The sequence below is a fragment of the Mustela nivalis genome (genome assembly GCF_964662115.1).
Source record: "Mustela nivalis genome assembly, chromosome: 8".
In the NCBI taxonomy this organism is placed as follows: domain Eukaryota; kingdom Metazoa; phylum Chordata; class Mammalia; order Carnivora; family Mustelidae; genus Mustela; species Mustela nivalis.
Window position 1 is genome coordinate 78,256,213 of NC_139027.1, and position 24,054 is coordinate 78,280,266.

General features: G+C 37.7%; 1 protein-coding gene across 7 annotated transcripts in view; it reads right to left on the reverse strand.

Annotated features, from left to right (window-relative positions):
- The window catches only part of PIGF (phosphatidylinositol glycan anchor biosynthesis class F), a 114,295-nt gene that overhangs the window by 13,911 nt on the left and 76,330 nt on the right, over positions 1-24,054 (reverse strand). The window contains exons 1-5 of one of the 7 annotated variants that reach the window (XM_082747017.1): positions 23,836-23,983; positions 21,796-22,040; positions 20,526-20,617; positions 18,737-18,853; positions 1,596-1,704 (exon numbers count right to left, since the gene is read on the reverse strand). In XM_082747017.1, the coding sequence (XP_082603143.1) occupies positions 1,596-1,704; positions 18,737-18,853; positions 20,526-20,617; positions 21,796-22,023 (546 nt within the window). In that variant the 5' untranslated portion in view covers positions 22,024-22,040; positions 23,836-23,983. The other 6 variants (XM_082747020.1, XM_082747019.1, XM_082747021.1 and 3 more) reach the window with 6 other exon arrangements.

Below are 24,054 nucleotides of genomic sequence, written 5' to 3' on the forward strand. Positions count from 1 at the left end.
TTTAGCAATGAAGTGACTGTGGACAGGGTGTTAAAATGACATATATATTATAGTTATACATACGGAGAAAGAACTGCACAAATTATCACCAAAATGCAAATGAAATGAGGGTTGCCTCTGGATGGTTAGATACTTGATAATTTTTACTTTCTTCTTTATAATTACTGATGTTGCTTAAATTTTCTAAATAAATACATACTGTCTTTGATATAGAAAACCATGTTCTTTGTGTTGAAAAAAGAAAGTATATTTAGTTTTTTTTTAATTTTTAAAAAAAATTTTAATTTTTGAATTTCTTTTCAGTGTACCAGTGTTCCATGCAGTACATGCCCTCCATAATACCCACCATCAGGCTCACCCACCTTCCCTCCCCCCGCCCCTTCAAAACCCTCAGATTGTTTTTCAGAGTCCATAGTCTCTCATGGTTCATCTCCCCCTCCAATTTCCCTCAACTCCCTTCTCCTCTCCATCTCCCCATGTCCTCTGTGTTATACTCCACAAATAAGTGAAACCATATGAAAACTGACTCTCTTTGCTTGACTTATTTCACTCGCATATTTAGTTTTTTTTTTTTTTTTTTTTTTTTTTTAATAAAGATTTTTATTTATTTATTCGACAGAGAGAAATCACAAGTAGGCAGAGAGGCAGGCAGAGAGAGAGAGAGGAGGAAGCAGGCTCCCCGCTGAGCAGAGAGCCCGATGCGGGACTCGATCCCAGGACCCCGAGATCATGACCTGAGCCGAAGGCAGCGGCTTAACCACTGAGCCACCCAGGCGCCCGCATATTTAGTTTTTAATACTACAATTCCACTTGGGAGATTATCTTGAGAAAATAATTGAAAAATGCATGAAAATATAGATTCAAAGGTATCTAGAACAGTGAAATACTGGCAATAACCTAAAAGATCAGTAGCGAATCTTTTAAACTAACTTAGGGTTAACTATATAATGGCATACTACAGAAGTCACTAAAAATGTAGACAAAGATATATTCATTACTAGGTCAGTGATCTTGGAAATAATACATATCCTCTGGGAATCAGTTTCCTCATCTGTAAAATGGGAATAAAAAGAACACTTACCTCATAGTGCTTTATCTAGCTTATTAGCTATATCCTACAGTGATCGGAATTAAAAAACCTGATGTTCATGAGCTTCCTTCAACATCACGTACCCCTATTTCAAAACTGACTTTGCTCTATGCTTTTAAAAAATACTTCAAAATCAACATTCAACTTGGCCATAAATCAAATTAAGAAGATACGCATCTAAGACCACAAAGGCAATGAGTATCAAAGTTGAAAACAGGAAATTCCTATAACTTCTATTCTGTTTTTTAAAGACTCCTATAAATAACACAAGCAAGCTTATTTATTCACCCACGCATGTAGAAAACAGTGCCTGGAAAACAGAACAGGGCTGATCCAGAAGCTTATGGGCCCTGGGGCCAGTACGAAATCACCTAGATTATGGTGACAGAGGGAACTGGATCCCTACCTAACCGAATAACACAATTTATACAGACATACTGGTTAGCTTCATCAGTTTTACCATCACTGTCCGTTTATTTTGTTGCTTTAAGCAGCTGAAACCAACCTGCCATGGTCTCTCCCAATCGAGTGGAATAGGAAAGGCTCCAAGCCATGTTCCTATAAAGCTAGAAATTGTAGTGATCTGAAGACTGTTCTCCCAAATGGATGTAACTCTGTAAAACACAAATATGTAAATCACTGGTGGTATCTCTCTTAGCTGCTAGAGAATCAAATAGTAGTGCCAATAACACTACACATACAGGTTCTGTTCATTTAACAACCAGCTCGAATTGACATCTACTTAACCCTGAACTATTAACAACCAATTAGGAAGTTGATATAAATGTTTTTCAGTTGGAAAGGTAGTATGTACACATGGTGAGAGTCAAACAATCGGAAAGAGCATTTGCAATGAAAGCTAAGTCTTCCTCCCACCCTTATCCTTATCAACTCTGGTTCCTCTTCCCAGTGGCAGCTGTGATTACCAACAGAGTACATATCCTTCCAGACATACTTTATTCATGCACAAATATGTTTGGAATGAAATATGCATAAATGTATACATCCTTTATCAAAACTAAAATGAATCATGTTATAAACCCAGTTTTGCTATTTTGTTTTGCCTTGTTTAACAGCTATATTAGTACTCCCTTACATGGAGCGACCATCACTTATTCAACTAGTCCTTCCTATGGCACATTTCATTTAAACAGTTCAACTCTATTTGGTGGGGGAGGGGTAGAGAAAGAACAAAAGATTTCAAAAGATCCAGCAATTTCGCCTACCATTCTTATTTATTAAGTGTGTATCGTAGAATATAAAGGTGGAAAGACACAATTCTGCCATTCTCTGCCCCTCAGAGTGTGACCACTCAGTCATGTGGAACATGAGTCTGGTTACAGAAAAGTAAAACCCCACCACAATGTAGTACATCGGGTTCCAAATATTCAGTTATTTAAAATGCAAGGTTGACTTATTATCAAGTTTATGAGAAGCAGTTTCTTCTTCCAGCAAGTGTGGGAATTACTGAAGACATCTGTTTTGTTAGAGGATTTCTTTCATTAGAAACAGGCCAGACACATAAAATATACACTGAATTAAAGTAGCCCCAAATGACACGTCAGTTCATAAGCCAATCCCTCCCTCAACTGTCTCTCTCATTACTGCCCCTCCCCCACCCTACAAAAGATAAGAACTTCAGCTCTTGAAATCGATTTTCTGGAAGAAGATTGGAGCCAATCGCCATAGGCCCAAATTCATATTACTTTCTAGGCAATTGTTATTGTTCTTTTTTATTTTATATAACACCTAAAAATGCAAGTCAATTTCTTTAGCCAGCATTCAACAAGAGAGTCGTTTCAATCTCGGAGGGGAAAAAAAAATTGATGAGTTTAATGTAAAGAGGTAACTGTACTGTTTGGGCAATTTAAAGGATTTCCTAGGGTTATTTTTGACCATCTGTGGCTGTCAAATGTTGGCTAGTTTTCACTTAACACACAACTCCTGTATGTTGCAATACATAATGTGTCTAGAGACCTAAAGTTTGGGAGAGGTTGAGAGCCAGGTTTACTTTCTGCTGGGAGGGGTTTACTTCTTCCATTTTGTGGAAGAGGAAGTTCCGCCAGAACTGGAAGAACCAGTGGCATGTGGGCTTGATGAACTGGAGAAAGCCTCGCAGGTAGAAAGAAGGAAAGTAAGATTGGTAGAGGCTGAGTGAAGACGACGAAACAAGGCTGGAAAAGTAGGTGAGAGGATTTTAAAAATATAAAATCAATGCACAGAAATCAGTTGCATTTCTCTACACCAACAGCAAGACAGAAGAAAGAGATATTAAGGAGTCAATCCCATTTACAATTGCATCCAAAACCATAAGATACCTAGGAATAAACCTAACCAAAGAGACACAGAATCTATACTCAGAAAACTATAAAGTACTCATGAAAGAAATTGAGGAAGACACAAAGAAATGGAAAAATGTTCCATGCTCCTGGATTGGAAGAATAAATATTGTGAAAATGTCTATGCTACCTAAAGCAATCTACACATTTAATGCAATTCCTATCAAAGTACCATCCATCTTTTTCAAAGAAATGGAACAAATAATGCTAAAATTTATATGGAACCAGAAAAGACCTCGAATAGCCAAAGGGATATTGAAAAAGAAAGCCAACGTTGGTGGCATCACAATTCCGGACTTCAAGCTCTATTACAAAGCTGTCATCATCAAGACAGCATGGTACTGGCACAAAAACAGACACATAGATCAATGGAACAGAATAGAGAGCCCAGAAATAGACCCTCAACTCTATGGTCAACTCATCTTCGACAAAGCAGGAAAGAATGTCCAATGGAAAAAAGACAGCCTCTTCAATAAATGGTGCTGGGAAAACTGGACAGCCACATGTAGAAAATGAAATTGGACCATTTCCTTACACCACACACAAAAATAGACTCAAAATGGATGAAGGACCTCAATGTGCGAAAGGAATCCATCAAAATCCTTGAGGAGAACACAGGCAGCAACCTCTTCGACCTCTGCCGCAGCAACATCTTCCTAGGAACAACGCAAAAGGCAAGGGAAGCAAGGGAAAAAATGAACTATTGGGATTTCATCAAGATCAAAAGCTTTTGCACAGCAAAGGAAACAGTTAACAAAATCAAAAGACAACTGACAGAATGGGAGAAGATATTTGCAAACGACATATCAGATAAAGGACTAGTGTCCAGAATCTATAAAGAACTTAGCAAACTCAACACCCAAAGAACAAATAATCCAATCAAGAAATGGGCAGAGGACATGAACAGACATTTCTGTAAAGAAGACATCCAGATGGCCAACAGACACATGAAAAAGTGCTCCATATCACTCGGCATCAGGGAAATACAAATCAAAACCACAATGAGATATCACCTCACACCAGTCAGAATGGCTAAAATCAACAAGTCAGGAAATGACAGATGCTGGCGAGGATGTGGAGAAAGGGGAACCCTCCTACATTGTTGGTGGGAATGCAAGCTGGTGCAGCCACTCTGGAAAACAGCATGGAGGTTCCTCAGAATGTTGAAAATAGAACTGCCCTATGACCCAGCAATTGCACTATTGGGTATTTACCCTAAAGATACAAATGTAGTGATCCAAAGGGGCACATGCACCCGAATGTTTATAGCAGCAATGTCCACAATAGCCAAACTATGGAAAGAACCTAGATGTCCATCAACAGATGAATGGATCAAGAAGATGTGGTATATATACACAATGGAATACTATGCAGCCATCAAAAGAAATGAAATCTTGCCATTTGCGACAACATGGATGGAACTAGAGCGAATCATGCTTAGCGAAATAAGTCAAGCAGAGAAAGACAACTATCATATGATCTCCCTGATATGAGGAAGTGGTGATGCAACATGGAGGCTTAAGTGGGTAGGAGAAGAATCAATGAAACAAGATGGGATTGGGAGGGAGACAAACCATAAGTGACTCTTAATCTCACAAAACAAACTGAGGGTTGCTGGGGGGAGGGGGTTTGGGAGAAGAGGGTGGGATTATGGACACTGGGGAGGGTATGTGCTTTGGTGAGTGCTGTGAAGTGTGTAAACCTGGTGATTCACAGACCTGTACCCCTGGGGATAAAAATATATGTTTATAAAAAATAAAAATTTATAAAAAAAAAAAAAAAGAGTCACTTATGGTTTGTCAGTCAATAAACTCTTTTTAATGGACATTTAAGAATGTCCTTGCCTGCTTACAAATAATTTAATCATTTTTCATAATGATTCAAACAAAGGAAAAGGAAATCCAAATTTTTTTTTAATTGTGATTCAAACAGAAGGAAAAATAAAAGATTTTAGCTTTATAAATAAATAAATAAATAAATAAATAAATAAGGTCTTTGCTGAATACAGTGAAAATCTGCCCCAGATAACCTTTCCCCAACCATAGAATTCACACATTTAAAGTGCACAACCCAATGTTTTTCAGTGTATTTACAGCTGTGCAGCCATCATCCCAAAACACCCTTTTACCTGTTAGCAATCACTCCTCATTTTCCCTTCCCTCTAGCCCCAGGCTACCATTAATCTACTATCTGTCTCCATGGATTTGCCTATTCTGAACATTTCGTATACATGGAATCAAACATCGTCTTCTGTGACTGGCTTCTTTCACTTAGCATAATTTTTCAAGATCCATCCACTTTGCAGCATACTTCCTTCTTTTTTTATTTCCAAATAATAATGTATTATATGGATATAATCACATTTATTTTTCCCATGCATCACTTCCTGGGACATTAGAGTTGTTCTTTCTGGCCACTATGCATAATGCTACTATAAATAGTCACACACAAGTTTTGTGTGGACATATGTTCTGATTTTTCTTGGGGATACAGTAAGAAAAGGCATTGCTGGGTCATATGACAACTATGTCTAACCTTTTAAAGGAACTGCCAGGCTGTTTTCCAAAGCAGCTGAGCCGTCTTATATTGCCACTCGCAATGTGTAAGAATTCCAATTTCGCCCCATCCTTGCTAATTCTTGTTATTACTGAAACCAGCCACCTTAGTGGGTGTGACGCAGTATCTTATTAGGGTAGATTTAGGGTTAGGATTTTGGAAAAACCTGAAAAGTCACACTAAAGAAGCCACTGAAGGTTTTAAATCAAGGGAGATATGATCAGAGCTATGCTTCATCAAGGGTCCAGTACACAGCTTATCTAACATCTAAGCTCCAAGTTCCTTGGGCTAAGGGGCAAGATCCATGCCTGCACATTTTTCATTTTTATAGCACACTGAGGCCATCATTTACAAAATGTGCAAACACGTAAGAAGCTGTCCTCTATTTTGTTTGATGTATCCAAAGGGATTATGATCTTACACATAATAAATATTTTTAAAAATGAACTTAAGACCTAGTTTTAAAAATAGAAAAACTCTGTAACATATCTTTGTAAAATTAAAATTAAAATTTAATATTCATCAAAATCATAATACATATCAACACCTTCAAGGTCCCAGATCACAGTCAGAGGGTGACACCTACTACCAATCCCTCCCTACACCCCTCTCTAGTCCTTCCTGATTTCTGCTCCCAAGGCAGAAACTGTAAACTCTTCACTGTTTCTTCTATGTATCTCAAAATGTAAAGATCATAAATTAGGTATAGACTTTTCAAGATGTAGTTACTCCCTGCTTTCTACACTGGAAGTAGAGGATGTAGTACCCTTTCCCCACAAGCCTTCAATGAACACATACTCATCTCTCCCTGAATCACCATCCCTCCTGCATGGTAACACTTCCTCTTGGCTGAAACAACAGCAAAGTATCTACATCATTACGGTCATGAAAATGTTCAAGACAGCTGAACCACACAGTAAACCAGTCACATTTCTTTTTTTATAGTAATTTTTTCATGTTCTTTGGATGTTAAGAACTGCCTTGCTTTATCCTCCATTTGTTTATGTACCTGTCACTAAACCATCCTCAAATATTCCAAAGAAACTAAACATCACCTCTAAATACTTGTTTGTGCTCTGTTTTCCTTCTGTCTTTCTTTTTGGAGGCATCTCACCTGCTCCCAGCTGGACTGGCCGCTCCCTAGGCCTCAGGCATAGCTGCTGTCCTGTAAGTTCCCTACACCATCATCCTGTGAATTCCCTTTGCCTCTCTCAATGCTTTTTGGTGTCCTGCTTCCTAAACTCCCAAGACTTCCTTATACTCTCATTTTTCTTGACTTTTTTTAAAGTATCTCCTTCAGTAGATTCCTGAGAAAGGGTAAAATAGATTTTAAAGATTGTTTAAAGTCTAAAAAGCACTTGACCGTAACTGTTGAAAATCATTTTGCCTCAGAATTTTGAAGGGATTGGTCCATTATTTTCTGTTTCCCACATGAAAAGTTCAGACATTCTGGCTCCCATTCCTCTCCAGGTAAGATGTTCCTCCCTCCACCGTCCTCTCTGGTAGCCTTGGGAATTTTCTCGTAACTCTGGGTCATCTAAAATTTCACAACCCTATGTCTTGGAGTGGGTGTCTTTTCAGCCAGGACGCTGGAAACCCATGGGCCTTCTTAATCAATAATGTCAAGTCTTTTGGTTCTTGGCATTTTCTTTTTAATACCTTAAGATTGCCCAGATACCTTAAGATTGTCTTTTTCTTACTCTTTTGCTGGGAATACTACCATTTGGAATTAGCCCTCTGATTTTTTTTTTAACCTTTTAATCCATTTTGCATATTTTTGCCTTTTCTGTTTGATTAAAGGAAATTTTTAACTTTTTGTCTCTATTTCTGTTGAATTTTTTTCTCTCATATTTTTTAATTTCCAAGAGCCTTCTTGTTCCCTGAATATTCCTTTTGACTGTCTCCTGTTCATGTCTTATGGATATAAAACAACAGACATTTTTTAGAATTATCTTCTGGTTTTTTTTTTTTTTTTTAAAGATTTTATTTATTTGACAGACAGAGATCACAAGTAGGCAGAGAGGCAGGCTGAAAGAGAGAGAGAAAGAAGCAGGCTCCCTGCCCAGCAGAGAGCCTGATGTGGGACTCGATCCCAGGACCCTGGGATCATGACCTGAGTCGAAGGCAGCAGCTTAACCCACTGAGCCACCCAGGCGCCCCTATCTTCTGGTTTTTATATCACCTTTGTTTCTACTGAGTTTCTTTTTTGTTTTCATTTCTGCATTTCACTTTAGAGGTGTGCCTGAAACACCTAGTGATTGTTCATTTCTCATTCTACGAACTGTTTAGAACAGGCAAATCTAGAGAGACAGCAAGTATTTTAGTGGTTGCCTGGGAAGGGGGTGAGGGAGTGTGCCAGGGTGGGTAGGAGGGGGACTGCTAATGGGCAGAGTTTCTTTTTGGCATGGTAAGATGTTCTAAAATTAGGTTGTGGTGATGGTTACAAAGCTGTGTCTAAACTTAAAAACCACCGAATTGTATACTTGAAATGATGGGTTTTATGGTATGAAGTTGTATCTGAATAAAGGTATGTTCAAAAACAACAACAACAACAACAAAGAAGCACACTAAACAGATGACTAGATGTTCACTGTGCATGAGCAGCACGAGTCTCCTGGTGGGATTCACTGTACCAGGGAGTGAATAGGAACCCTGCCTTTCAGAGAACCCTCAAATGTCAGTAACTGTAGGTTTTTCTTTTGTGCCGTTTTTTTTCCCTGAAAGTACTTTTCTATACCCTGCCTAGCCTGGCTGTCAGTATTCTGGGCCAAAGGAGTGAAAAGGAATAGGCATGTGAGGATTCATCATTCAATACGTAGAATTTCATTTAATCCCCATTCCCTGAAGAGACCGTACCAAATAGCTGTAGGATCTGGGGCCAGCCAGAGTAGGTGGGGGTAGAGTTGTATTTACTCCATCTTCCCTTCCTCCGCTGTCTAACTTCTATTGCTTATATTACTTGTATAGTGCTCCTATTTTGTTCACTGTAACCCTAATTTGTAACTACTTTTTTTTAATGTAGTGAGTCCCCTTAATGTGCAAACTGCACGATTCCTTCATTTGGGGAAGCTGTCTTCCATCAAATCTGAATTACTTCCTGTTTTGTTATTTTAGGAACAGTAGCTAGTCTTAAGTTCATCTCCTTTGTTCTCTGCATTTATCATTTCTTTTCTAACTGCTTTATTCTTCCCCTCTTTCATTCTGATTGGCTCAAACCTTTCTTCCAAGCTAGAACTTGATTTCTTAATTTGTCTGTTTCTAATTTATGACCTTTGGTGTGTGGTTTGGATTCTCATTTTATGTCCTTAATTCTGCAATCTCCTTCTCCACTTCATTTTTTCCCATCATCTTATCTTTGAGCTTTTATTGAATTTATGCTCTTAATGACACTTTTCTATGATAAACCGTGTAGAGTTTGTTTTTTTCCCCTGGGTACTATCTTCTTCCAGACTGGATTCTTTGGTCTTCCACGTGCCTTTTTCTTCTTACTATTCTACAATGTGTTTTTAGGGTTGCCGTGCCATTTCTTTTCATCTTGCTCACACTACATATTTGCTCAGATACAATGAGTGAATTATCTTTAAAACTGTCTTCCCAACTTAAATAGCACCAATTTTTCCTGTCTTGAAGCTGCATTTGAGGATCGGATGTTATTCGCTACTCAGTTTTCTGCAACTTGAGGCAGAAGAAAAGAATGGAGGCAGGGAGGCAACATAAGGGAAATGCTATCTGTGCAATTTAATCAGTAATATTCTGTTGAAACTTAATAAATTGCTCGACAGATCAAACTTCCCAAAATTTCTAACCAGAGCTTATGCATCCCATTAGAAATCAGATGAAGCTACAGTGGTAGCAGTCTGGCCCCTTGGCAGAGCCCAGTAGGCAGCAGCCCTCATAAATTGTTAAAAAGGAAACAGCCCTGGCTGGGAATTAGGGAAACAGCACTCTATTGGTAGGTTAAGTTCATATTCTTCAAATCAAAACTTTAGCTGGGCAGTCCCTGTCAACTTCTTTTGATCTAGGAATTCCACACCAGGAATCTAGTCTACTGAAACTATTGTACAAGTATATAAAATTATATGGTACAGAGATGTCAGAATAGCATTATTTAAAATCCTGCAAACTTGAAAATAATCTTCAGTAGGAAATTAAATAAACCACGGTACAGGGGATGCTTGCCCAACATTCATCTCACCCCTGATGGTCAGACTAATTAAATCATGGTGATTCCCTGCTCTCTCCCAGTGATTAGCTTATAACAGCCTGAGGCTAAGAACAAGGAGACTCAGTGAGAAGCACAGTTACACTTTGACTGTCTGTGTCTAGAACCATACAATCTCTATCAGATAATCAGTTTCCCGATTGTTGAAACCAATATAAATGGCAGTATTCTTACTTAAGGATGAAGATATACTAAGGACATTATGCAAGAAGAGGTAGAGGTAGATTATACACACATACAGCTAGCAATGTTCTTAAAAAGTTAAAAAAGAAGTTATAAAGCAGTGATACTATAAACTGCAAATATGTGATACTCGTGGACAAGCTTAGACTAAAATCTGTCGCAATGGTTGCTTCTCTGATAGGATTATAGGATCTTTAGCCTTCTATATTTTTCTATTATTTGCGTTTTTACACTATATATTCTTTTGTAATAAACAAGATAAAAAAATTCTTTTCTATTAACTAATTTATAGCAGTGCTGACACTGGTTTATTCCCCTTCTGTAAGTTTCCATGACAAAGTCATCTAAATTCTATGTTCTGGGGTTAATTTTTTCATAGTTAAGGAATGTATACATAGTCAAGAGGGCTGAGACTAGAATAAAAGGCTCACTACCCTGTGGACAAACTTGAAAACTGAAACAATATTACAGATCAATCTTCGTAACAATGATCTGCAAGTAACTGTCCATATTATTTGCCTCCACTGAAATTCATCCTATCAAACATTAATTGAAATGACCATGCTGAATGCTTACTATGTTCTAGACATTGTATCAGGTGCCTGGGGTAACGAACAGTGAGCACTGTGGCTTAGATAGACCGAGAACAGTGAGCACTGTGGCTTAGATTGACCGACATCAAAACAATGCTTCTTCAAATGGAGCTGATCTTTTAACTATTCAGCTCTTCATCTAAAAAGGAGACCCCACATAACTCTTCCTGGTGGCTAGAGATAATTTACAGAACTTGACTCCCCTACTGAATGAATATTAAAACCAGTGCCTCTTTGCCACTAAATTTTCATACCTTATCATGGCTAAATTATCCTTTTTTAATAATGTATAAATTTTTGGTCATTTTAAATGTCCTCGGTAGTTTTTTCAACATAAAATCGATTACCATGAAAGATGACCAAAAATGCCTGTCTTTATCTAAACAAACAAGTCTTACTATCTTGACCTTGGCAAGATAACCACAGATTCAGGAACCTATTCAGAAATTCAAGTTTTTCAGTTCACCAAAAGTGGTCAGTCAGATCATAAGCTAAAACATGCCAAAAGCAGCATAAAAGAACTGATAAATCAAAAAGCAAATTCCAATGAAAAATATAGGTTTAAGGTAGTCAGAATATTACTTTCTTTTGTAAGAAAGTCTACAAAAGGAAAAAACCCCACAATAATTATAACAGCAAGGTAACAAACTGAATTATACTAGTCACATTAAGTATGCTCAGTAATAAATACCAAATAGAAGTTGGCAGAAGAGACCAAATTATTTTTCTACCTTCAGGTTTCTTTAAAATAGCATTCCTTTGTATTTTTTTAATATAGAATAACTTCATTATTTACTTTAAGGAAAAATCTTGTTAAATAGTGTCATTTATGTCATTTAGTTAAGTATTAAATCTCAACAGCAACAGAACTCTTGGGACAGAATTCTTACACAGTTCTCAGGATCAAAGCTTTTATATTTCTCAGTCTTCACTGGGTTATCATCTTTAATATTAATCATGCAAATAAATAAACAATTTGGATATAGTACTTATTTTGCATAGAAAAGTATAAAACACGTATATTGATTCCATACCGAGCAAGATGTAAGCCCAATTCAAAACTGGCCTGTTCGTTCTGAACATTTTAGTCATATTTCAGTAATACCAAAACAAAACAAAAAAACGCTTCTGTGTTTTATAGGCTAAGACACAGGATAAAGGATAAAAATATTTAAAGCCCTAAAATCTTTAATCAGAAGTATTTTATGAACTTTTAATGAATTAGAACTAGAGTATAAGGACTTCAAATCAGAACTTTAATTTCTGTTGTAAATAATTATTGAGTAGAAACAAAATGTATTATTCATGTTAGTATAACCTCCAATTCTCTGAAACCAAAGTTGTGACTCAATATAAATAATGCTAACTGTGTACTGGGACAATTCTGAAATAATATACAAGTTGTGTATGTATTTCATATTATCACTTCAGAACCACCAGATCTTTGCATTTTAAAAATATTTTTGCCTAACGGTGAACATTTAAGAAGACCAACACTAACATTAAACAAGTTAACCTATCAAATTAACTGTTCCCTTAATTCATTCAAAATTTGACATGCTTTCTATGCGAAATTCTTAAAGTGTGATAAAAATGCTAGGGAAGAAACTGAATTATCGCCTGGGATGATGGAGACATAAAGATTTAAGTTGCTCTCTCATGACAAAGCTCAAATTAATTTTACATTAAACCAACTGAAAAAATTTCCTCCTTCTCCCAGGTTGTCCATGCCCTGTACTCCTTGGTCTGCTACCTAAACCAGGAAGAGGTACTAAGACAAACAGCAGCCAGGATTGGAAGAATGAAATATAAAAATGCTCCCTGACATTTGTTAATCCATTCGACAAACATTTCTTAAGCATTTGTTATTTGATTTCATTTATCTCACTCAGTTCTGATAAGAACCCTGAGAAGTGGTTTATTAGTATTCTAATAGTATTGCACATGAGGATCTCTGCAGTTAAATGAATAGCTTCTCTAAGATCACTTGGGCCACTACAAAGAGAAGGCAGGAGTTCATTTTCTGACCCTCAGTGTGGTCTTCTAAAACCTTCTGTCCTATCAGATGATCTGCATTCAAGTCCCAGCTATACTGCTTACTGGCTATTCCAGGGCTTGGGCAAATCACTAAACCTGTCAGCTTTCCAGTATCTTCACCAAGAAAAATGTGAAAACAGAAGTATCTTACCAGAATGCTGTGAAATTTAAATGCTATAAGAAACATGAACATGCTTGGGACGCCTGGGTGGCTCAGTTGGTTAAGAAGCTGCCTTCAGCTCAGGTCATGATCCCAGCGTCCTAGGATCAAGTCCCACATCAGGCTCCTTGTTCAGCAGGGAGTCTGCTTTTCCCTCTGCCTCTGCCTGCCACTCTGTCTGCCTGTGCTCACTCTCTCTGACAAATACATAAATAAAATCTTAAAAAAAAAAAAAAAAAGATACATGACCATGCTTTAAAAGTTGTTACTTCTGCACATTACTATTTCATGCCCCTCCCTGTGTGATGTTAACTGTTTCATATTACAAATTGATTGTTTTTAGCTACAGACCTCCAGCAACTGAGCTATTATCTTGTTGCATGTTAGAAATTTTCGAAGGCTATTTTTGCAGTCTACCGAAGTTTAGGTGGCATAAAAGAAATCTAAAAACTTCTTGATACAGGCCTAACTTTCAATACTCCCCAAATAAGCTTAATATGCCAAAACCTAACCTATTATAATTTTCATTTCGACTAGGTACTATATTACTATGGTTTAAATTTCGAAAGACACCAAAGAGTAGTTAGTTGGTGCAAAGTCTTCTGAGCTGGTCCCCTAGCTTCTCAGACTCCCTCCCCAGAGATAACCAGTATTTTTATCAGTTTCTCATGTATTCTTCCAAAGATACACAGGTCTATCTATTTCTCCTGCCCACTTTTTACATAAATGGTAGCATCCTACATACATTTCTTCACCATGCTTTTTTCCACTTAACAGCGTATCAGTAAATAAAGAAATGGTTGGTTTGTTGTTGTTCTTTAGCTACATTAAATTTAACATAACCCACCCCTTATTAAAGGATATTTAAGCTGTTTTCAAAGCTACAATGAGTAATCTTACACATTCAATATTTTGTAGGTATGAAAATATACCTAGTGCATAAGATCCTAGAAGTGGAACTGCTAGGTCAAAGATGGGTATTTTTTATTTTTACAGATATTACCAAACTGCCCTTCACAGAGCTTGAACAAATTTGTATTCCCATTGGCACTACCTCCCCAAACCTTTAACACTATGTATTATGAAACTCACAGATCTTTGTCAGTTTGCTTGCTAGCCGGAAAATGGTATTCCCCTTCCTATAATTTTTAGTTTTACTTTGTTATAGATCCTTCTGAGAAGGGATAAAGTGCCAACGGGTACAAAAACAAGGTGACAACAAATTAATTCTGCAAATCTCAAAGTATCCAAAAGTTGAATTTTATAATAAAGTTTTTAAAAAGCTCTTTTTAACCCAGCCAAAAATAATAGGCATGCTGCAAGGTATAGTTCAGGCTAAATGTAGAAATAGGGTTAAAGCAGAATTAGAAAATATATACATATTAAATTTGTGGTAAGTTACTAAGAGAAGGGTAGTTTCTCTGTTTCTCTCGAGTTTTGAAGTTTGATTTTTTTTTAATTTTAAAATATTAGGCATTTATATATATATAGCCAGTTCTGCTATAATGCTTATTTTGAACATGCAAATTTGTTCCAGTTTGACTGATATATTAGGTAACGATATGAGCAATTTCACCTGAAAAATTGAAAAAAACAATATGAGCAATTTCACCTGAAAAATTTCACCTGAAAATGTCTAAGTGAAGACATAAAAACTTCACCCAATGGCACTTAGCAGTGTATAAACACATAAAATGTGCACATCCCCCAAACATCTATCACATAATCAAAACAGTGGTGTACTGACATAAGGATAGACATATAGGTCAATGGAAAAACAAAGAAAGATCATGTGTTTATGATCAACTGATTTTTTTTTAAAAATATTTTATTTATTTAACAGAGAGAGAGAGACAGAGAGAGATCACAAGTAGGCAGAGAGGCAGGCCGAGAGAGGGGGGGAAGCAGGCTCCCCGCTGAGCAGAGAGCCCGATGCGGGGCTCGATCCCCGGACCCTGAGACCATGACCTGAGCCGAAGGCAGAGGTTTTACCCACTGGGCCACCCAGGCGCCCCATATGATCAACTGATTTTTGACAAGGATGCCCAAATCCCTGAAAGGTGGAGAATAGCCTTTTCAACAAAAGGTGCTGGGATAACTGGAGAGTTGCATGCAAAAGAATGAAAGTAGACCCTTACCTCACACTGTATATGAAAACTAATACAAAATGGACTAAAGACCCAAATGTAAATCCTAAAACTATAAACCTCTTGGAAGAAAACATAGGAGTAAATCTTTATGACCGTGGATCTGGCAATGGATTTTTAGATAGGACCCTTAAAGATGCACAAGCAACAAAAGACAAAAACTGATAAATAAGATTTCATCAAAATTAAAATCATTTGTGCTTCAAAGGACCCAATGAAGAAAGTGAAAAGATAACCCACAGAGAGAATGTGCAAATCATGTAAACACTAAAGGATCTGTATTTAGAATATATAAAGAACTCTTACAACTTAATAGTAAAAAAAGACCAATAACCCAATTCAAAAATAACCAAAGGATCTGAAGAGATATTTCTCTAAGGAAGACATGTAATTGCTAATAGGCACATGAAAAGATGCTTGACATCATTAGCTGGTAGGGAAATGGAAATAAAAAACACAAGGAGATAACAATTTACGTCTATTAGGATGGCGATAATCATAAGGGCAGATAATAACAACTGTTGGCAAGGACGCAGGAGAACTGGAGCCTTCATACCCTGCTGTGGAATGTAAAATGGTGCATCCACCTTGGAAAACTGGCAGTTCCTCAAACGATTAAACAAGTTATCATAAGACCCAGAAATTCCACTCCTAAGCACATACTCAAAAAACTCAAAACATTATGTCCATACAAAAACCTGTATACAAATGCTTACAGCTGCTTAGTCATAACAGCAAAATGCAGAAACAACGTGGATGTCCACCAGTTAATGAATGGATAAGCAAAATGTGGTATACAGCCGCACAATGGAATCTTACCTGGTCATAAAAGGGAATGAACTACTGCATAGATGAACCTTGAAAATATTATGGGTAAGTGAAAGAAGCTAATCACAAAATACCGTATTTTATATGATAACATTTTTATGAATGTCCAGAACAGGCAAATCTACAGAAACAGTAAAGAGATTAGTAATTGCTTAGGGCTGGGGGAGAGGGGATAAGGAAGTGATACCTAAAGGGTATGAAGTTTTTTTTCTTGAGGTGATGAAAATATTCTCAACTTTACTGTGATGACGGCTGCAAGACTCTTGTGGATATATTAAAACCACTGAACTGTACACTTTAAATAGGCAAAGTGTATGCATAGTCTTTGAATTTTATCTCAATACTATTTTTAAAAAACCCATCTCCCTGGGTTGCTGGAGGGGATGTGGGCAGGGCAGGGTTGGGGGGATATATGGGGGATTGGCATTAAGGAGAACACTTGTGAGGAGCACTGGGTGCTGTATGTAAGTGATGAATTACTAAATTTTACTCCTGAAACTAATATTACACTATATGTTAACTAACTGGAATTTAAATAAAATATTGAAACATAAAACAACAAAAACAAAAACAAAACAAAACAAACCCCAGCTCCCAGCTCCCTTAGTTTCCCTCATGTGTATGAGTCACACCTCCCACATCCAGTCCTTAACTTCCCATCAGATTTCTAACAACCCTCCTTTACAACTTCACAATAACTTACGAGTGGCAACTCTTCCCACGCTACTCCCAAAAAGCAAATTTCAGGTTTGTTTTTTTTTCCCAAAGAAAAGGACCATATTCATTATAATGTTTATCTATTTCTTAACTATTTAACAGGAATAAAACTATACTACCATTTTTATTAAGTTCCTATCTTTTTTAGGATTTATTGTCAGAGTTTTTTGAGTGTTATGCCTCAATCCCGCCTTTCCCATAAGTTCTGTGTTTTTTAGTGTCCAATTTTGCATAGTGCAGGGGTTCCTAGGAATGCACACGCCATACTATGGCAGAACTAACTGCACAATCAGAATCAGATAATGTCTCCCCCAAATATACCATTATCAGAAACACAGTTCAAAGCTGGATAAATCACCAATCCAAATCTATACTGTTTCTACTGGTTTTCACTGCTTAACAAATTCAAACTAAAATGCTAAAAGAAATGAATGCCATTAGGAATACTATGGTAACAATGTGGGAAAGAGTTTTCAATGACTGCACTTTTGTTTTCTAGAGACCTTATCAATACCAGAAGACAGTTCTGCAGGGAAACAATATTCATTTCAAAAGGAAAATGTCAGTAATTCATGGAGCCTAGCTAATAGCCAGCATGCATCCTCTGTACTATACTGGTTGTTCCCTTCCAAATTACAAAACTATCACTTTCCCTTCAGTTTCTATAGCTTCCTTCATTATCTTATCACGTATGTCTTTCCCTTTTCCCTTCATCTCACCAAATCTCACACTCCCTATCCGAATCCTTTACAGATCATTCTCCTTCCAGCTTTCCTACATCTCTGAGTTCTAATAGCACTTACTATCTGATTTACACAATTTTAATCTCATATTGTTTGTTTGATTTATTCTTGTCTCTTGACCATACAACTTCTTTTTTTTTTTTAAGATTTTTTTATGTATTTATTTTGACAGAGAGAAATCACAAGTAGATGGAGAGGCAGGCAGAGAGAGAGAGGGAAACAGGCTCCCTGCTGAGCAGAGAGCCCGATGCGGGACTTGATCCCAGGACCCGGAGATCATGACCTGAGCCGAAGGCAGCAGCTTAACCCACTGAGCCACCCAGGCGCCCAGACCATACAACTTCTTGTGTGGATTCTAATACTTCAGAATGCACACAAAGCCTGCACAGCATGGAGCACAGAGTAAGAACTCAAGAAATTTTTGCTACTGGGTGATAAATGGGACAAAATCATGAGCACCAAATAAGCTTTCGGCTTTCTTACTTAAATTTAACCATTTCTGATACGAACCATTTCAATGCTTTTGTAGAAGCTAAAATTTTAACTTAGCTGTGCTGAATTTATACTTATACGTGGCTGCTAAGGAAATAAATCCTCTAAAACTTGCACTCAGAAGTCTTACCCCCAAAAAGGGCTAAATAAGAAATTACAGTTATTACACTAATAAGCATTTTTAAATTTTGGACCCCAATTCTACATTGTAAGAGGTATGGAAGCAATTTTATCTGTAGCAATTTTAGTACAGAGACAAATCATCCCTGAGGAGTGGTTCTCAAAGCCTTCTTTTGGTAGTGGAAACCTTTTTTCAAACAAAAGGCAAAGTGGGATCCTCCCATACAGAAGAAAAGCAGAGCTGATCTTGCTAAAGTGGAAGGAGGAGCCTCTAGTTCTACTTGCTTGAGTCCCCCTCAAATGTAATATAACCCCTTCCCTATCCCCACTTCCCAACTGTGGTGGGCCCTTGAGGCATCCCTGAGAACCACAGTCCTGAAAAACACTCATAGAATAATCTGAAAGCATCCAGGAATGGAAAAATACTACATTAATTAATGTACATTAATTAATACTACATTAACTTTTTTAAATTTCAAACTCCACTAAAATATAAGATTAAAACTTACCCATTTCTACTGAAAACTCTTAGCCATGCTTTGATGTTTGGCCCTAACAAACACAAACAAGGTACAGTAGTAAAGGTTGACAAAGTAACTGCAAATAAAAATGTTTCCAACACCAACCTAGGAAAAAAAAAAGCTTTATTAATTTTTAAAAAGCATTAAAGGTGTATGTACACTACATAATCTTGGTTACTTAAATAGATCCAACATGAAAACATTTTCTTATACTTTACTTTGAAAGGTAACACAAGTCCTACCAAAATGATAATTACAAAAAATTTTAATACTGAAAAACAAGCTATGAAAAACAACCTAGCAAATATCTAGCTTCATTTTTTTTTTTTAAAGATTTTATTTATTTATTTGCCAGAGATAGAGCGCGAGAGAGCATGCACACAACCAGGGGGAGTGGCCCGCAGAGGGAGAAGCAGGCTCCCGGCTGAGCAAGAAGCCTGATGCAGGACTTGATTCCAGGACCCTGGTATCATGACCTGAGTTGAAGGCAGACACTCAACCAACTGAGCCACCCAAGTGTCCCAAATATCTGGCTTTAATGATAGAGTTCAGAAGTGTTAAATACCCTCTAATCTATATGAGACTCTCTACTGCAAGAAACCCTATTTTTAGATAATAAACTTTTTTCCTGAAGAAGTTCCTCTGGAACTTTATCTATAACCACTGGTTCAACTCTAGCTTATACTGGAGCCACTTGGAAAGTGAGATAAACTAAAGCTTGGGGAAGCTGTACCCATAGCATTTCTGAGGTCTGAGAACTTGCTTTTGATAAAATGCTGATGCTGCTGGTTTTAGTACTACTGCTCAAGACACTCATTCTACTCGACAATGGATTAAATAGAAACTACCATTTCCCATTAAAAGGTCTTGTCCTCCCCTCTCTAGAAAAGAACTACCTGTTAATTTAGTGTGTGTATATATACAACTGTGTGTAAATATATATGACTACATACATAGATGTATCTGTGTGTCACAACTTACCTCACTGTGATCACTAATCACTTTTAAATAAGGTTTCCCAATCTATGATGAACATTAAATAAGAAATACTCATGAATCTAGTTTTTTTTTTTTTAAACTGGTCAGCTTTGAAACAGTGTTGAGTTAAATTCTGCCCTTAAACTATCAACATTAGGGGTGCCTGGATGGCTCAGTCAGTTAAGCCTCTGCCTTCGGCTCAGGTCATGATCCCCAAGTCCCAAGATGGAGCCCCATATCCCCACCACATCCCCACATCCGGCTCCCTGCTCAGCAGGGGGCCTGCTTCAGCACCACGCCCCACCTTCCTGCCCTCTGTCAAATAAATAAATAAAATCTTAAAAAAAAAAACCCTATCAACATTAGGTTATTAAATAATTAAATATAGGAATCTACGGAATTTTCTTAAGAAAAACTTCAAGCACTTCAGAATCATATTTACTAATAACTGATATGCTAATTCTAACTAATTTATACATATCATTATAATAAGCTCCCTTAGAGGTTCCAAGGTCCACACATTTATTGGAATAGTTTCTCATCTACCTCCCCGCCCCTACATGCAATGGGGTAATAGAAGGCTAGGTAAGAGAAGCATTTAATGAATTAAGTTATTCTTATTATGAAGTAATGTTAAAAGAATATCATTACTAAGAAAGGGCAATGATGTCAGTATCCTCCTGTGATCTGGTAGTTAAACACACCATGGTTTTTCATTCCTCACCAACAGAATTAGTGCTTTGTTCAGTAAACAAGTGTTTCAAATATAATTGCCTTAAGGTACAAATTTCAGACTTACTCTATGAGTGGTGCTCCATATAGAACAAAAATGACATGAAAGAAGAAACATGACATAAGAAAGTAGATACAGCATTTCAAAAACCTCGCTACCTAAAAAAGAAATGAGAATGATTTGAAGGCTCAAGACAATGCCTAGAGGACAGCAAATACTTCCACTTTATCTACAAATACAACTTATTCCCATGTGTGCAACAGTTGAATGTTCTTTACTTTCGGAAGCCTGAAGTCAGATTCCATCTCCTGTGCACAGTGCACGGACCTCCAGACAGCCCCACAAAACAGCCTACAAGTCACAAATCACTACCCATATTCCACCCTCCCAATCAGCACTAGAATCAAAAAGCATTTCTGTTCCTATGGTATGCACTGAGCTACACCACGAATCAGTATTTATAAAGTATTTACCAACAACAGAACACTATGATAAAAAAAAAAACCAGACAATTCTTATTATGTGATACATGAAATCTTTGCAGAAAATAAGGACTACAGTTTTTTTTTTTCATTTAAAAACAAAATTCCTAGGAAAACTGCATAATATTAAGTAATTCCCCAAATCATATTCATGTGATTATATGATGCATATGAAAAAAGACCTGCATGTCTACAAATCAGTGTGGGACCTACTTGATTTGGAGTGCAAGAAGATCTAATTATAACAGACACAGTGAGTTTTTAAATCATAGAGCAGTAAATGTGTTTTAAATGATCTAAGAGAGCTACACATAGTATTGAGTAATGTTAAGGGAAGACTTTATTAATTTAAAGTAATAGTCAAGTATTATAAGATAGTGAACATTTCAGAAAATAGATTCTGATATCTGAAAACTTTAACACTGTTTAGTCAAGGAAGGCCATGTTCAAAACAAAGCTACCACAAGACTTATTTTGTCATTTCTGAAAAATCCATTTTCTCTCAGAAATGGAAAAAATAAATGAAAATAAAATGTCTTATAAAGTTTAAGATATGACTGCTACGTCATGAATTTATCTTCAGTGGTGACCTAAAACATGACTATCTAGGTTCAAAATGCTGTAATATCCACTGAAGACATCCTAATTCCACAACTGATGCATGGCAAAGGATCTATCAAACATTGTGGGCAGCCTTCCAGCAATAACAGGCTACTGATCTGAAAAAAGATAAAAAATCAGGTTCTCTTTACTCACTGTAAATAACCCCATAAGTACTTGACTAATACTTTATTCTTTTATTAAAAGGAATACTACTCCTATCTAAAAATCAGTTATCAAGAAATAAGCCTTACCTTGTATGATAATGAACTTCTTTTAGAGGATGCATTTGGTTTCACTACTAAATATAATACTAGATTGACGGCAGTTACAAAAATAGAACAGATGCACAACCATGTCAAGTGTGTTTCCAATATTGAGAAGTTCTCCAAGAAGAATGATGGAATGAAGATGCTTAGGATAATTGAAAATATGCATAAAAGATGGGTATACAGTAGTCTCTTGATATCAGTATCTTTCATGGTGTTTTCTTGAGAGGCTATCTAATGAAAAACAAATTAAGAAAACAGCATATCCAATAATAATTTTTTCCATTGTCTAAATGCTCCAACGCCTAAAAGTAAGCATGAACAAGTCAATTTTCTATGCACAATGTATTAGTTTCAGAATATGGTAAGATGCATATGTATAAATGTACATGTAGACTAATATGGCTCAAAAATGTCTCAGAGCCTAAAAAGGACAAATTTACTGATTCCTTAAATATTTGTAACTGGTTTCTGTAAAAGGATCGTGTACTAGGACCAATTAAGGGATTTGTTTTCTTTTTTCTTTCTCTTTTTTTGCCAAAATCACAGAGGTAAAAACAACATGCACAGATTAATGATTTGCTCTTGCTGGATATATAATCTATGCATTCTAGGAACCCCATGAATACACTTTAGCCAAACTGTTGGCATTTTTTTAAAATCATTGTGGACCCTTGTCTAACATTACAGTAGTTCACATCTTCTGGCAAATGACAAGTGACACCAAGTGCACACTTGAATACTCAAAACGGTGACCAGTGTAATCAAGAAAGTTCAAAGAACATTATGCTAAACTCAGGGATCCCAATGCTCCAGAAATACCAAAATGACAATGTCTGTTACACGTGCTAAGTTCCAATCAAAAGTAGGTCATAAATAGGAGGAAAAAAGTCTACTTTCTCTCGTTGTCTCTATAAAATACTCATTATATGTATATGTTTATTCATAAATTACCTAACACAATACATAACGTATTGTTACTAACTTACTTAGTAATGTTAATACTAATGTTAGGTACAATACTTAATATTAAGTAGAACCTTATTAATTTAAAGTAATAATCCACTGTGGTGAATATTCCAGAAAAACAACAGGGCAAGTCCAGGCCTTATCCTAACTGTTCTAATTCTGTAATTTCCCAAGGCAAATATTCTACTGATAAGGAAACAGCCAAAGACAAGTTAGTGTCGAGACAGGTCCAAGGTCCCAAGGTCCCAAGGTCCCAAGCACTAAAGCCACATCAAAGCCTAGCCTCTTTGATATAAAGATACACACTAGGGATTGAGAAGAGAATGAACAATAGAAGGGAAAAAGGAAAAGTTTCTCGCAGGTCCTATCCTCTGCCGAATGACAGACGGGGCAGAGAATCCGGAATACACCATCTCAACAGATACCTCTCCGGATATTTTTCTGGGCCCCTCTCAGAATCCCAAATGACATGAGTAGATCTGGATCTAATACAGTGCGCAGTACCCAAACTCAGACGCTTACTGAATGAATGAACAAGAACGAAGGAAAGAGGGTGGGTCCTGCAAAAGCAGCCCTGGGGTGGGCCCTGCAAGCACACGAGGACATCCGTCGGGCGCTCCTCCGGCTGCCACCGCCCTGACCCCCGGGGTCTGACCTAGCCCGGGTTCCCAGGTGCCCAGGCTCGCACAGGAGGAGCCTCCACGGAAATCGCCAGGACCTGTCTCTGCAGCCCCACCCCAAACTCGGTCGCTCAGGACTCTGCGCAAGCCTCACCCAGGGCAAGTGTGAGCAATGGGGGACGCGCTGAGAAGCATAATCAAAGAGCATCCGCGCGGAGACCAGGAGAAACGGAGGGCCACACACAGAAAAACGGATCTGCAAGAGGGCCGGGTCCATCAGGGCAGCCCCTGGGTCACGCAGGAAGGGTGGCGCTCGGACGGACGGCGGGCGCAGGCGGGCTGGGGGCACAGATACTGTCGGCCACATGGGCAGTTGGTGGGGGCTGTCCGCACACCCCGGGAGGCTCGCGTGCAGGGAGGGTTCGGCTGGGCTTACCTAACTCTCCCGCCAGCGGAAGAGAAGCGGAGGTAACTACCTCCAACCATCAGGTACGACTCGCCGCCCTGGCCCTCGCGCAGGCGCAGGCCTGTGGGACGGAGACCCAAGATCGCACAGCCAATTGCAGAAGCGGAGGGGCGGGCAGTAGTAGCAGCCCCGCCTTCCAGCTCGCTTTTAATTCCTCCCGCCGCTTTTCAGGTGTGGGATGGGCGGGGC